The sequence below is a fragment of the Onychostruthus taczanowskii genome, unplaced genomic scaffold, assembly GCF_017590055.1.
Source record: "Onychostruthus taczanowskii isolate IOZ18803 unplaced genomic scaffold, ASM1759005v1 scaffold15, whole genome shotgun sequence".
NCBI classification, from domain to species: Eukaryota; Metazoa; Chordata; class Aves; order Passeriformes; family Passeridae; genus Onychostruthus; species Onychostruthus taczanowskii.
This window is the reverse complement of record NW_024498685.1, coordinates 4238836-4251557: the sequence shown is the minus strand read 5'-3', so window position 1 is coordinate 4251557 and position 12722 is coordinate 4238836. Positions and strand designations below refer to the sequence as shown.

The following is a 12722-nucleotide window of genomic DNA, read 5'->3' as shown; positions in this document are numbered from 1 at the left end:
ATGTTTGCATGACAAAGCCCTTTTAGAGATATACCAGTTAAATTGTCAGAGGATTAACCCAGTTCTATGCTTATGAGGTCTGTAGAGCTGTACCATGAAGCTGACAGGGTTTTTCCTCTGTTGTGTTACCCAGAGCTTGTGGTAACACCAGGTGTTAAAAGTGTAAAGACTGATGAGCCTCAGGTTCTTGGATGCTGTCAACTGGCACTGGCAGCTGGCAGGAAGAGAGTGGGGCAGAGAGAATGGTTCTGCCTGTCAAGGAAGAGTAAGACCAGCTGAGGAGTTTACCTGGCTCTGATTTAAGGAAAATATAGCAATAGGTTCTGTGGTGCCTGGGGTGGTGATAGCGGAGATTGGCCAGTCCTCTGTTGCCAGCAAATGTCCATGAAACCCTAAAGTCGTAGCCACCCTAGCTGTAAACATGAATAAAAAGTCTCATCTTGCATCCCCTTCACCTTTCAGTGTGTGTTTGCCAGCTTCTGTGTGACACGAGATGGGGATCCTACTTTTGCAGATAGCATTGTTACATTCTGCCCAGCCCTGACTAATAGCAGAAGAGCCAGTCTATGCCAAGGATCCAGCAGGGTGGGAGAGAGCAAGAAGGTTTCTGTGGAAGAACTGAATTTATGATGTTCTAACTCAAGACTATTGCAATGCCTGTGTGTGGATCCAGTTTTGTGGTCCTTTCAGATAATCTTAACTGCCATTTGTTACAGTGTGAGTGCTGGTCTCTGCAGTACTAACAGCCTTTTAATTCAGCTGCTGTGTGGTCTGTCTGCACATAAACATTCATGCATACATATGCTGTGGCACATGTGCCTGTACACATAAATATATCTGTTCCCATGACTGTGCTTAGATAAAAGGTCATGTTGGACTGCAACTATGAATAAGACTATTCAAAGTTTTTTTTAAACATGAAAATTTTATATTTTCATATGGTTTTTTTACTCCCAAACAGGTTTACAAACTCAGTCTGCTAGAATGACTCCAAGATAGAATGAAGTTCATGCTCCAGACATGCAGCAACCTTAGTAAAACCATCCTGGTAACTCCAGTCTCCTGGAATGTTTGTCTCTTCAGTTGTCCTTCCTCACCCATCACACTATTCAAAAAGCAGTAGTAACTTTGCAGGTTGATAAGAAAAGGGTAGAGAACCACCAGATTTTTTGTGGAAGAATTGTGCCTAGCACGTGGTGAAGAATGTGCTAAAAAGCCCCCTTTGGGACTACGGGCACTGGAGTCTGTGGAGGGGAATGTAGTGAAACGGGGGATGTGACCATCAGGAAGCAGCAGCAGGGCTGGGCAGGCAGGAGCAGGGAGTGTGAAAGGGTCAGAAGAAGGGAAGCCACTGAGGGTTCAAAGGAGCAGTGCCATGCATAGGAATATCTTCTAGGAGAACAGACGTAACTTCAAACAGGCCCTAAGTGAGGTGGGGTAGCTAAGAAGTTTCAGTAACCAAAGTGGTGCAGGCTGGCCTGATAATTCTGACAGCAGAAGTGAAAAGTTTGTCTGCAGAAGTATTTGGGGGAGGGGATGGGAGTGGGGATTTTTGGAGGGTTTTGGGGGAGGGGTTTTATTAAGTAAGCAAGTTCCTGAAGAGAAATGTTTAACATCTGAAGGGGAGAAAATTTCAGAAAGGCTTCACTATAAGACAATGACTCAAAGAAATGGAGACACAGTTACACCTTCACCTAGTGTAGCTCCCTGGTGCCTTTTTGAATCAGTGGTTGCAGTCATTTGCACAAATTCAATAACTAAATCACCCATAATGCTGAATTGAAGGGGCTGTTGTAAAGCCAGGACAAATGGACATGGCAGAAGACATCCAGATTTGTTTGAAGCTTACTCATTTTGTGAGAAATTAACTCCAAAACCTCAGCAGATAAACTGTTGGTTTTTACAGAAGAGCTTTTATTGCCATCTACTGGCTTAAACAGGCAGTTTGCTCAAGTGCAAGAACCATTTGGAAAATGTTTGCTTATTGAGAAAATATTTTGAAGAGATTGTTTCAGAATATTCCTTAGGCAAGCTTATCTTTGGCATGATATCAGACGAGTCTGTTTGCAGTTAGCTGTGTTGGCCTGCCAAGCTTTATGAAAAGGGGTTCATTTAAACATCTGGAACCTGACACACCCATAAATGCACTCCAGCACATGCTTCACTTTGCAGGAAATCAGCTCTAGGAGCACACAGAGGAATTTGTGCCTGTGGTGTGCAGCAGGTTTAGTGTGCATGTGCTTCAGAAACTGGAGTTGTCAACGTTTCTTTCTGCTTTCAACTTGCAAACTACATAAAATTGAGTGGGGTTTGAAGAAAAACTTTCTCTTAATTAGTTCTTCAGATCTTCCAATTATTCCAAAGCCCCCAAAAAATATGCAGAGAGCGTGAATCACATCATTGATAAGGTGATTAGATTTTTTTATAAATACGGTTATGAAAGTAAAAGGCTGAATTCTGTGTCTTTCTCAAGCAAGATGCCTATTGAATAAGGTCTTTAGGATAATTTCTCTAAATCCCAAAGCCTTTTATATATTTCTCTGTCTGTTCAGTATGAAATTCCTAAGAGATTTTCAGTTTTTATTCTGGAGGCATCAATACTGGCCAACAAGTCATTGCCAGACTGCTGTATAACTCGAATCTGCAGAGTGTTTATCTTTCATCAGATGAACTAGGTGTTTGTACAAGCACTCCCAGATTTGGGGAGCTCAGAATGAGAAAGATCAACAGTGACAGGATTCAAATTATTTAAAATCCAGCATCCATTTTGGCTGGAAGGAATAGAAATATGACCTGGTGGTGGTAGCCATTTCAGTCTGTACACAGGTATCTGCAGCCTTGCACTCACGACTACGCAAAAAGGTCCTCACACGATGATTGAATCTAAAGAAATAGCAGTAAAAAATAGTAGCAGCATTAGAAGTCTATTTTTTAACTAGATTTATTGATTTGGAATTTTAAACTGTGTATCATATACTGCAGTAAGGTGACAGAATTGTGGAGAGTTTCTTTTTCTTTTCCCTGGTGCTCTCGTGTTAGTTCCTGAGACTGCCGTGGCCTGACCATCCTCTCAGTGGCCATTGTTTGCAGATCTGAGCCAAAGCCTTTGTACTCATTGTCACTTACTGTTCCTGTTTCTTGTCTTTGTTCTTTTCTCACAGCTACAAGCCCCCAGTGTGAAAGGCTTTGATTTTGCTAAGCAGCATCTGGGCCAGCACAATAAAGATGATGTCCTGATTATCCATGAGCCAGCTCCTTTACCAGGACCTATTAAGGACACAACCCCATCTGAGAACGGAGATGTGCCCAGCCCCAAATCCAAGACTTCCACAAAGCCTTCAAAGACCATTCGACACAGAGGGAGGTCAGTTCACAGAGATAAAAACAAATTGCAGTAGACAACAGTTTATTAAGGGCTGCTGTATTTTTAGGGTAATTTCAGTGGAAAGAACTGTTCCAGAGCTCTGGAACTCACATTTTCTAGTGAGCCACCACTGTTACACCTCACCACTCTTCAGTACAAGGCTGTGAGAATTTAGTGTTCATTTTTCTTTTAAAGGGAACATACCCGGTTAAGAGGGGTATTTAAGATACTGCTGAGCTGACTGGAGTCAAGTCTTTACTTGTTCACTGGAAACACCAAGTGTATGTTTTCCAGTGCAGTCTCATGATCTCTAGCCACTAAGCCAGCAGGTGGTTAAAAACAAATGAAAACCACTGACAAAGATAATGTGTTTCCATCCCATTAATAGTGATCAATACGTGTATGAAGAGTCAGGATTTCCAAAACTAAGCCGTATCTCCAAAATTCAGGGAAGATGCAGAAATGTTGTTATTGTGTGGGGGGGGGTCTCGTAGCAAACAAGTCTTATTCAGAAAAAGGAATGGTAATTCACAGCTGTGCAAATGGAGAAGGGTCTGTCATCCATCAGCAGAATTTTCCTAACATTTTCCAATAAGCACATGATATGACTCTCCCTTGTGTTTGTAGGATACATGATGGAACAAAGCTGTGCAGTAGAGATGGATCTGCGCACAAAAAAAAAAAAAAAAAAAAAAAAAAAAAAAGTGGGAAAAAAATGGAACTCAGAAAAGACCCCCTCTGAACTACACTTTCACTAATTCTTCTTCCTCTCCCTCATTCTTATAATTCTTTGTCTCCAGCTCTGCATTCCCTGTGCTTATATCTATGTGGTACTGCACAGTGGGAGGAAAAAAAAAGGCAAACAATCAAGAGCAGGGTTGGATGAGCTGAGAAAGAAACTAATGGTGCTTCTGCTGCAGGTCTCTGCAGCACAGCGTGCTCCTCTGTTCAGCCCTCTGTGCTTCCTCTGAAGCCCCAGTTGTCTTAAGATCCTTGCTTCACCTTCCCCATGTGAGCTTCATAAAGCTCAGTTTCCCCCTTCCAGATATTAAGCCTGTCTTCTTAAATCCCTGCAGGCCTTGTAAGTACAAGACTGCCAGTGGAAGGTGGACAAAACTGGAAAATAATGGAAGAAAAGTGAGCTATACTAGTTTTGGTGTAACTTACATAAATTGAAACAAAGTAATATAAATCTGAAAGACAAATGCTTCTGTGTTTCTTTTTAAAAGTTCAGAAGTGATCTAGGACAGAGATGGACTGTGAGTGAAGGGAAGGCATCTATATTTATATGCAAATAAGCAAAAGAAATAAGTTTAAATTTGAGGCTGCTACTGTATTTTGTCTAGAATAATTCAGAAGATTAAGCAGGAGAAATTTCAGAAGCCAACATTCTAATGATACGCTGTGGTAGAAGGCCACCAGGTAATTCAGGTGTGATTTGCCCTTAGTGAAGCCATGTTGGCTGTCACCAAGCCCCTTCTTATTTTTCATGTGCCTTAGCATCATTTCCAGGGCAATCTGCTCCATGATCTCCCTAGGCACAGAGGTGAGAGTGACTGGCCTGTAGTTCAGACACTTGAAATGTTTTCAGAAGAGAATCTCCCTCATACTCCCTTGAGAACAAATCTTCCTTTAGGCTTAACTATGGAGATGTTGCCATCATCTCCCTGCCATGCCGATGTGCCCGTGTCAGCTTGCGATTTGAAACATTTATTCCCCGAGGCAGGAGTTGAAATGTGAAAAGGTATCATACTGTGTTCTGTTGGGTTTAGCTGCTTGATGTTTTGTGAGGAAATACAGAGCTCAGTTCATCACAGTTCAGCTCTGGATTGTATGTTACTTGCCAGGAACTCTAGTGGTGATGTGAGTACATGCTCTGTATCTGTAGGAAACAACAAACAAGAACAGCTGAGTTCAGAAAGCTCAGCATCCCTAGGCTCCAGCTGGGAGTTGGACCTGTTATTTTGACTTGAGAGTGTCCAAGTGCATATTCCTCAGCACTTAGAAGAAATGGCTGATGTTGACTCAGCACTATTTATGTTCCTATTACTTGGTGGTAATTTGGGTACACTGAGGAAGGAGTATCATGGGAAATGCAGAGCACAATGAGATGAAACAGAAAGTCAGTAGGACATCTGGACACAGAGCTCCAGCCTCATACTCTGCTGAACCAGGACAAAGGTGGTGGAGGTGATAGCTCTGCACACCCTCTCCCCCACAGGAAAAGACACAGTGATGCAGATCTCTAAGCTCATTGAGGACCATTTATCCTCTTTTTCCTGTTGTTATTTTTTTTAAATGGGATGTGACATTAGTATTACAGTCCTGCAGATCAGGGCATTGTTTAGGGAGGAGAAAAAGGGAAGTTGAATTCAGAGCTGCAAGAAGTAGATTTAACTTCAATGGACTTGTCAGACTGCATATAGTTATCTTAGTTTGTGTGCTCTAGGCAGGTCGATGTTTAGCCTCACTAGCTGGTTCAGATACACCCATCTAGCCCAATCAAATCCTGCACTAATGAGGTTAGTGCACAGACATGTGCACACTCTCCATGATAACCCCCTGCCAGAATAGAATATGAGTGTTCACAGGACAAAGTGGTCACTAGAGACACTATCACAAAGGCTGATCCCATGTGAAGAGACAGGCTTTGGCGTCAGGCAGTGGTGTGGGCACTGTATTTTTTTCTATTTTTATGCTATCAGAATAATTTTACAGCTGAAGTATTTTGTTGGGGAAGATCATGGTATTTTTCTATATTGCCTACAAAAGCTGCAAACACTGAGATATTTTTTTTTAGATAATAAATGTTCTTAAGAATCTTGTGACTGCATGGAATAAATACATGAAAGAAGCATTTTTGAATGGCCTTACATTTGACTAGTCAGGGAAATATTCACATAGATTTGTATTCTTAGCAAGAGAACACCAAGTTAGTAAGGCTGAATGTGAGACTAGCTACCTATGTGGGTTTCGTATTCCTAATACAATTATTTTCTTTCTGAGAGGTAAATTGCTAGCTACAAATGCAGAGCTTTTTCTTGTAGTGTATTTTAAAGGAAAGATTACTTAATAATATTGTCACATGTGAATTGTGTTGCAGTCATTTTTCACACACAGCAACAGTAACATCATGACAATGAATATCTAGCTATGATAATGTATTATACATTTACTCATAAACAGAGGAAAATGTTAGCAGACTTCACAAGGTATTTTAGCACAGGATTCTGTGTGTGTGACAATTATGCCCCCTTGCAAACTTGTGTTACGTGTTGGTTTGTTTGTTTTGTCATGTTTGTGGCAGAATTTCGCCATCAGATGCTGAATCCACAGCAAGTGAACAATCCAGTGGGAGAGAGACAGGAGAAGAAAGTGCAAGACCATCAACTGCTGCAAACGAGGGCAAGCCACGCAGAGCTGTGAAGAAGGGTTTGTTACCTTTTTGTTTTCCTCCTTGTGTGCGCTCATTCTTTACTAAGGTTGAAGAGTTACTTTGGTGCTGTAACTTTTCTAAACTCATCTTTGGCCGTTGATTTTCCTCTTCTTGCCACGGAAAATCCCTTCATATTTGGTTTAGTTTCTTCTGTTGAAACTGTGGAGCTGTACATTCCTTTCATTCCAGCAAGCTTTTGAAACAAATGGCTTAGCAGGAATGAATCTTGCCTCCTTTTGTCCCACACACACCCCCAGCCAAACTCTGTCCAGCCAGACCTAATTGTGTCTCTCTTGGTAGCAGAATTGCACACAGTTACATGGGCAGTAGAGGTCACAGCAGGACTTCAGACCACGGGGGTGTGTCTGTAACAGTAACTTTAAAAAAGTGATATGAAAAAAAAAATGGCACCAGAGAGATCAAAATTTTACAAATGATTTGTAATTCAAAATACCTGTGTGATTGTACATTAGAAAGATCAAAATTCAGTGCTACTGTGTAAATAACACTGGTATTTTTTTATGAAGAACCATCTTGTTTCTAGTTAAAGTGCCACTATTTCTCTTGGATGTACTCTAAAAAATATATATTTATTTATTTGAAAAGATGGGAAAACATCTGAGGAGGGTTTGAGTTCCTCCAACCTATCTGACTTGAATTCTCCTGCTCTGTTTTAGTGTTCTCCCATTTCTTTTTACCTGGGAACTCCAGATTCATCTCTTCTTTTCTGTCTGGCTTAAAACTTTATGTAACATTTAACATTTCCTTTTGGTGTAGAAATATTATGTGTTGCTGCATCTGAATTACCTGGTAAAGGCAGCAAGGAGACTGTGTAAAATGTGTCCTTTCTACCTATCATGCCCTCACTGGGTAAAATGCACTATTTTTTCAGCATTTGGTGCGCCTAGTTTGCAAATCATAGGGACTATTCTTAGCATTCAGAATTTGAGGCTGTGTCTGCACAGAGCTCTCTACTAAATGGGAGATTCAGTTCCCTTTTTGTGCAGCTGAGATTCAGCAGTTTGATCCAAGTTCATGCATCTCATTCAAAAGTAAATGCAGTCATCTTACTGCTGTGTTTTTTTTTCTAGTTGCCATTCTAGCTAAATTACTTGTCATAATTACTGTGTTGTCTCTTCTTTTTCCTTTATGTTGTCAGGAGCAAACAGAGTGGGTAAGTAACCAGAGCTGGTAGTTGAGTACAAATATGAATAGGGGTGTTGGGGTAGCTGCAATTATGTCTTAAGGATGGAAGAACTTGTCTTCTGAGTCTAAGAAAATAAAATTGCTTTTGAGCTATTGAAGTATAAAAAAAGTCTCAGTAACACAAATTATAGTAATCCAGCACATTTTTCTAATTTTTTCCTCCCAATTCTTTCAAATTATTGAGGAAAACATCACTGTGAAAGAAGCAAAACTAATGCAGCTGTTGGTCCTGAAACCAGCTTTGTATAAACAAGTTGGAGATAATATTAGAATTAATGTAGAATTAATTAACTGGAAACCAAAGAAAAACATGAGCTACCTGCAAAGAAACACAAATATTTTGTTGTGAACTAGTGTTTTCTCTGCCAGGATTGAGACACGGCAAACATAAGGCAGGAGGAAGCTGATGCTGTCTTTGATAATGTATAACACATCTAGTGATAAAATAAAGACTGTGTCCTCTGATAGCACAGACCATCTAATAGTAGCCACCCCTCTGTCTGTCCTCCTGTTCTCTGCTGCTTTCCACTGGTGGGTGTAATGAGGCATCAGCTGCATCCTAGGGATGTCACCTACTGGGATCAAAGAAACTGTGTGACATTTATCTCTAATTGCATACTCTGGCGTGGTTAAGATACCAGTGGATGAGTTGAAGAATCCCATTGATTTTATCAGATTTTGGATGAGGCCTGATGCACCTTGGTTGCTGTGTCTCTCAAGGGTGCAGGATGCAGTAACCTTTCTCTGTCTCCAGCTATATTACTTTTGAAATCATAGCTTCCTGACATTTCAGGTCAGTTAATGGTTTCAGCTCAGGGGGCAGTGATGGACACTGATCCTGGCATGTGACCTGTATGGACTGGTTGTTAAAACATGATCTGACAATTATTGAGGTATTAAGTACCTCTCCATTATTTTTTAGCCTCAGCTGAATTATTCTGAAATCAAAATTTCATTCGTGTAGTGCCATCCCATAGCTTTATAAGGAAGATTTTCTAAATGTGAATAATAGTGTAATATAAGAAATCTGAAATGAGAAATTATGCTTATTCTCTCTGTCAAAACTTCTTCAGGACCTCGTTCTTATGTTGGGTTAGAAACCATTTCTCTTTCTGTTGTATGTATACAGTGCTGTGCTGTTCCTGACTTCATCTACTTTTCTGTACTTCCATCTTGATTTGTATTTATAGACACATTGAATGTAGACACAAGGAGAGGATTTAACGGTCATATGCAGCTTATGAGGGGTTTTTGTGTGTATCTCTTCTGTAAAAAAGGAGTAATAAATTTATGACGTTACTGTAGAGCCTTAACAAATTTTTTCAGTGGGGCTTCTGTTTTACCAAATGAGCTTAAGAACTCTTTCAGCTAAACAAGCACTTGTTTATGTGTGTACAAGTGAAAGTTATGGATGAAGTTATAAAGATTCAGAGTGAATGCTCTGTGTAATTGAAAATATTGGACCTCGCTAACCAAGTAATACAAAATTACCCTTAAAATTCGTGAATGCTCTGTGTAATTGAAAATATTGGACCTCGCTAACCAATACAAAATTACCCTTAAAATTTTATGTTGGAGGTCAGTGAGCTTGGGAGCAGCTGATAGAGTGAAAAGGTGAGGAAAAAATTATGTTTGGGGAAGATGGATGCAGAAGTTCAGATTTCTATTGACCACATGATTGCTCTGAGGGGTTCACACTAACTACTTAACATATCATGTGAGAGGCAATGCTTGCACACTTCTGAGAGGTGCATGATGAAGATGGGGCTGTGAAGACAGCAAATGGTTAAGATCATACAAATAGGTACAGAAGTGAGACGTTTCATTTAGGCTCTCTGTCTTGCAAAACATTTGGGACACAGAGGTCTTGAATGGAGCTGTTTACCTTCATTTTAAGAACACTTGTACAGAGAAATCACATTTATTAATGATGCATGCCTTTTGTAAATGTGTATGTTTGACAATGCTTTGATCAAGTCTGAGAAATATGAAGAGGGATTTTGCTTAACTTGTGGCCAGACTGCTTTCCAGCCCGAAAGTAGTATGTTGTGAATATAATAAAGCATACTATTCTTTTCTTGTCCTGCTCCCTTGTTGTGCTGGAAGAGGCAAAGGAGCAAGTCATCTACTGTGATCTTCCACAGGAGATAGGATTCACTCCTCTTCTGAACCCTATCCTGCATTCCCAGCACATGTTGCAACAGGATCACAGCAGGGACTATTTTGTTTCCCTTCCTGTCTGTTGTAGGTGGATCATGTTGATTAGCAATTGATTCTGGTTCAGAAGCAAATTAGATTTTCCTCCTGATTTGAATATTGAAAACCACATCCCCTTATTAGAAGTCTGTGGAAAGATGGGGGACTGTCCCTCAACACTGTTGTGTTGCTTCGTAAGGAGAATCATGAGTCTTGATCTCTCATTTTTGGTATTTCATGGTGAAAAGTAGTTTGAGAATGTGTGGCTTTATCACATGGATAAGACAAAAGGTTGTTTTGAAAGTTTTCAGTAGCTTTTGCAAGCCTGATCTACATAACAGTTTCGGATTTAGGTCCAAATCAGAAAAAAAAAATTACTAAATCTGTGCTTGACTGCAAATCACTGGGGTGCTCCTGTAGATTTCAAGTCTTTTGAGGGAGATGACCCATTTCCATTGAAGTAATTAACTGTTGGCAGGACCTGGGTGCACTTCCATGCATATTGGTTTCCATAATGTCTTTTGCTGATTGTATTTAAGTTGGTTTAACCTCTTCAAGAAATTACAACATGACAGTATTTATGCAGCTTTCTCATTATTATGAGAACTATTTATCCTGTCACAGAGAAAAAAAAATCTGCTTTAAAAGCGTTAATCTGTAAAATTCTTTGTGTTTTGTGTGGATTTCTAAGGGGTTTTCTGTTGGTTCCTGTATCAGTCCTATCACTTAAGAAATGCATTTTCCATTGGGACACCTTTCATTGCTCTTTGAACCCCCATTTGAGCAATTTGCATCTCCTTAAGTACTGATAAGAGGAATCATTAGCAGAATGTACTTAAACAGCTTTTTATGCAGGAAAGTAGATTGAGATTTTGGGGGTTTGCAAGTGCCAAGAGCTTGATTTACAGAAATAAAGAATGACAGCTCACCTTCTGGAAATATAATGGGAAAATGTTTATAATTTGCAGACCATGGGGTAAACTTGTTGTACACTAAATGTGAGTCAGCTGGAAGGCCTGTAGGGCAAATTAGACACAGATGGAAAACAGGGCATAGTTTTGTAGCACAGCATCTGTAGAGCTTAACATTTGACTGTGATAACCCTGGCAGCACTGCTTCACTCTGTATTGGTTCTGATAATTTAGGACCTCCTCAGACCAGCAGTGGAAACGAGCAGCACTCCTCAGCCTCTATCTTTGAGCATGTGGATAGGATGTCCCGTTCCTCAGATGCCAGCAGGCGGGTCCCAAGCAAGATCCAGCTGATTGCCATGCAGCCCATGGCAGCACCTCCTCTTCAGAACTCGGTGCTCTCCGATCGGGTAGCAGAGACCAACAAAATTAATAAAGAGGTATTTCTGAAAGTGCTTTGCATGTTTTTGGAGGATTCTGTGCCTAGCCAAGTGGAAAGTATCCAGTTTCTTGTTATCAGGAGTTCCTTGTAAACTCTTTGACAAGTTACAGGAATAATCCTGTTTCCATCCAGAGAAATTATCTGACCTGTTTTTAAGAGATGCCTAAACCAAAATTTAAACACAGAGAGGATCTGGTGGTCAGGATACCTTTGTGTTAGCATCCTTTTGCTAGTTAGCAGGACATGACTTAAAGACAGTTGTGCCAATCAATGTATGAGAATTGGAGCATATGGCCCACCTTGGTTTGCATTCTATGCTATTCTTTTACTTTTCAGGACTGAGGATGTTGGTTATAAAAAGAAGCTATCTCAAAACATTCTGGGGTGTGAATTTACAGCCCAGTTCATTGCTTTCAACTTCTAATGTGTTCACCTGAAGTAAACATACAAAATTTCATGCTTTCTCTGAGGCTCGCGTTACTATTAGCAGAATATGAGCATGCCTGGGGCACAGGGAGAGGTGATGCCCCATAAAACCACATCATCCGCTGCCTGACAGTAGCACCTACCTGCATCCTGGTTTGGTGTAAGATGACAGTTTTTCATAATTCAGAGTGGATGATTACTCAAACCTGTACCTGAATTTTGATTACTCAAAACTGTAACTTTGTCAAGAATCTGTGTTTCTCAGTACCTTATTGAAGAGAGGCAAATATATATTTCTAGGATACAGAGGCAAGAGGAGCCACAAAACAGAAATCTGTCTGTATGGGCAGAAGACATATGATTCTAACTATAAGCATAAAGAACAAGTCTGACTTATGTCCTGTATATGCTTTTATTTTTTCAGATTTTCATGAGAGAATACACAAAAATCAATTTTTATTTGGTTCTTAATTTGCTGATGCTCATGTGTTCCAGAACTAGTCCAGCACAGGCAGGGTAGTTGTTGCTACCTAATCTGGTGCTCAAGTGTTTACCAGTGATAAGAATAATTTCAGTGGGTTTTGGGCCAGGACTTAAAAGTGTGGTATTACAACAGCTTTACCCAGATAATGAGATGTACTCCATGAAATTTGAAAACAGGTAGGAGAAAGTAATGAAAACTCAGCCTTCAGGGTAATGTAGAGCTGATAGTACCTTGTTCATCTGGGTATCTGGGCCCTT

At 40.3% G+C, this 12722-nt stretch overlaps 1 protein-coding gene across 4 annotated transcripts in view; it reads left to right on the top strand.

Annotated features, from left to right (window-relative positions):
* The window catches only part of KIAA1549 (KIAA1549 ortholog), a 141746-nt gene that overhangs the window by 111524 nt on the left and 17500 nt on the right, over positions 1 to 12722 (top strand). For all 4 annotated transcript variants that reach the window (XR_005952214.1, XR_005952213.1, XM_041398760.1 and 1 more), the window contains exons 11-13: positions 3162 to 3364; positions 6672 to 6796; positions 11348 to 11553. Coding sequence is in view for 2 of the 4 variants with exons in the window: in XM_041398760.1 (XP_041254694.1) it covers positions 3162 to 3364; positions 6672 to 6796; positions 11348 to 11553 (534 nt within the window). In the remaining 2 variants the exon portion in view is untranslated. The remainder of the gene's footprint in view (positions 1 to 3161; positions 3365 to 6671; positions 6797 to 11347; positions 11554 to 12722) is intronic.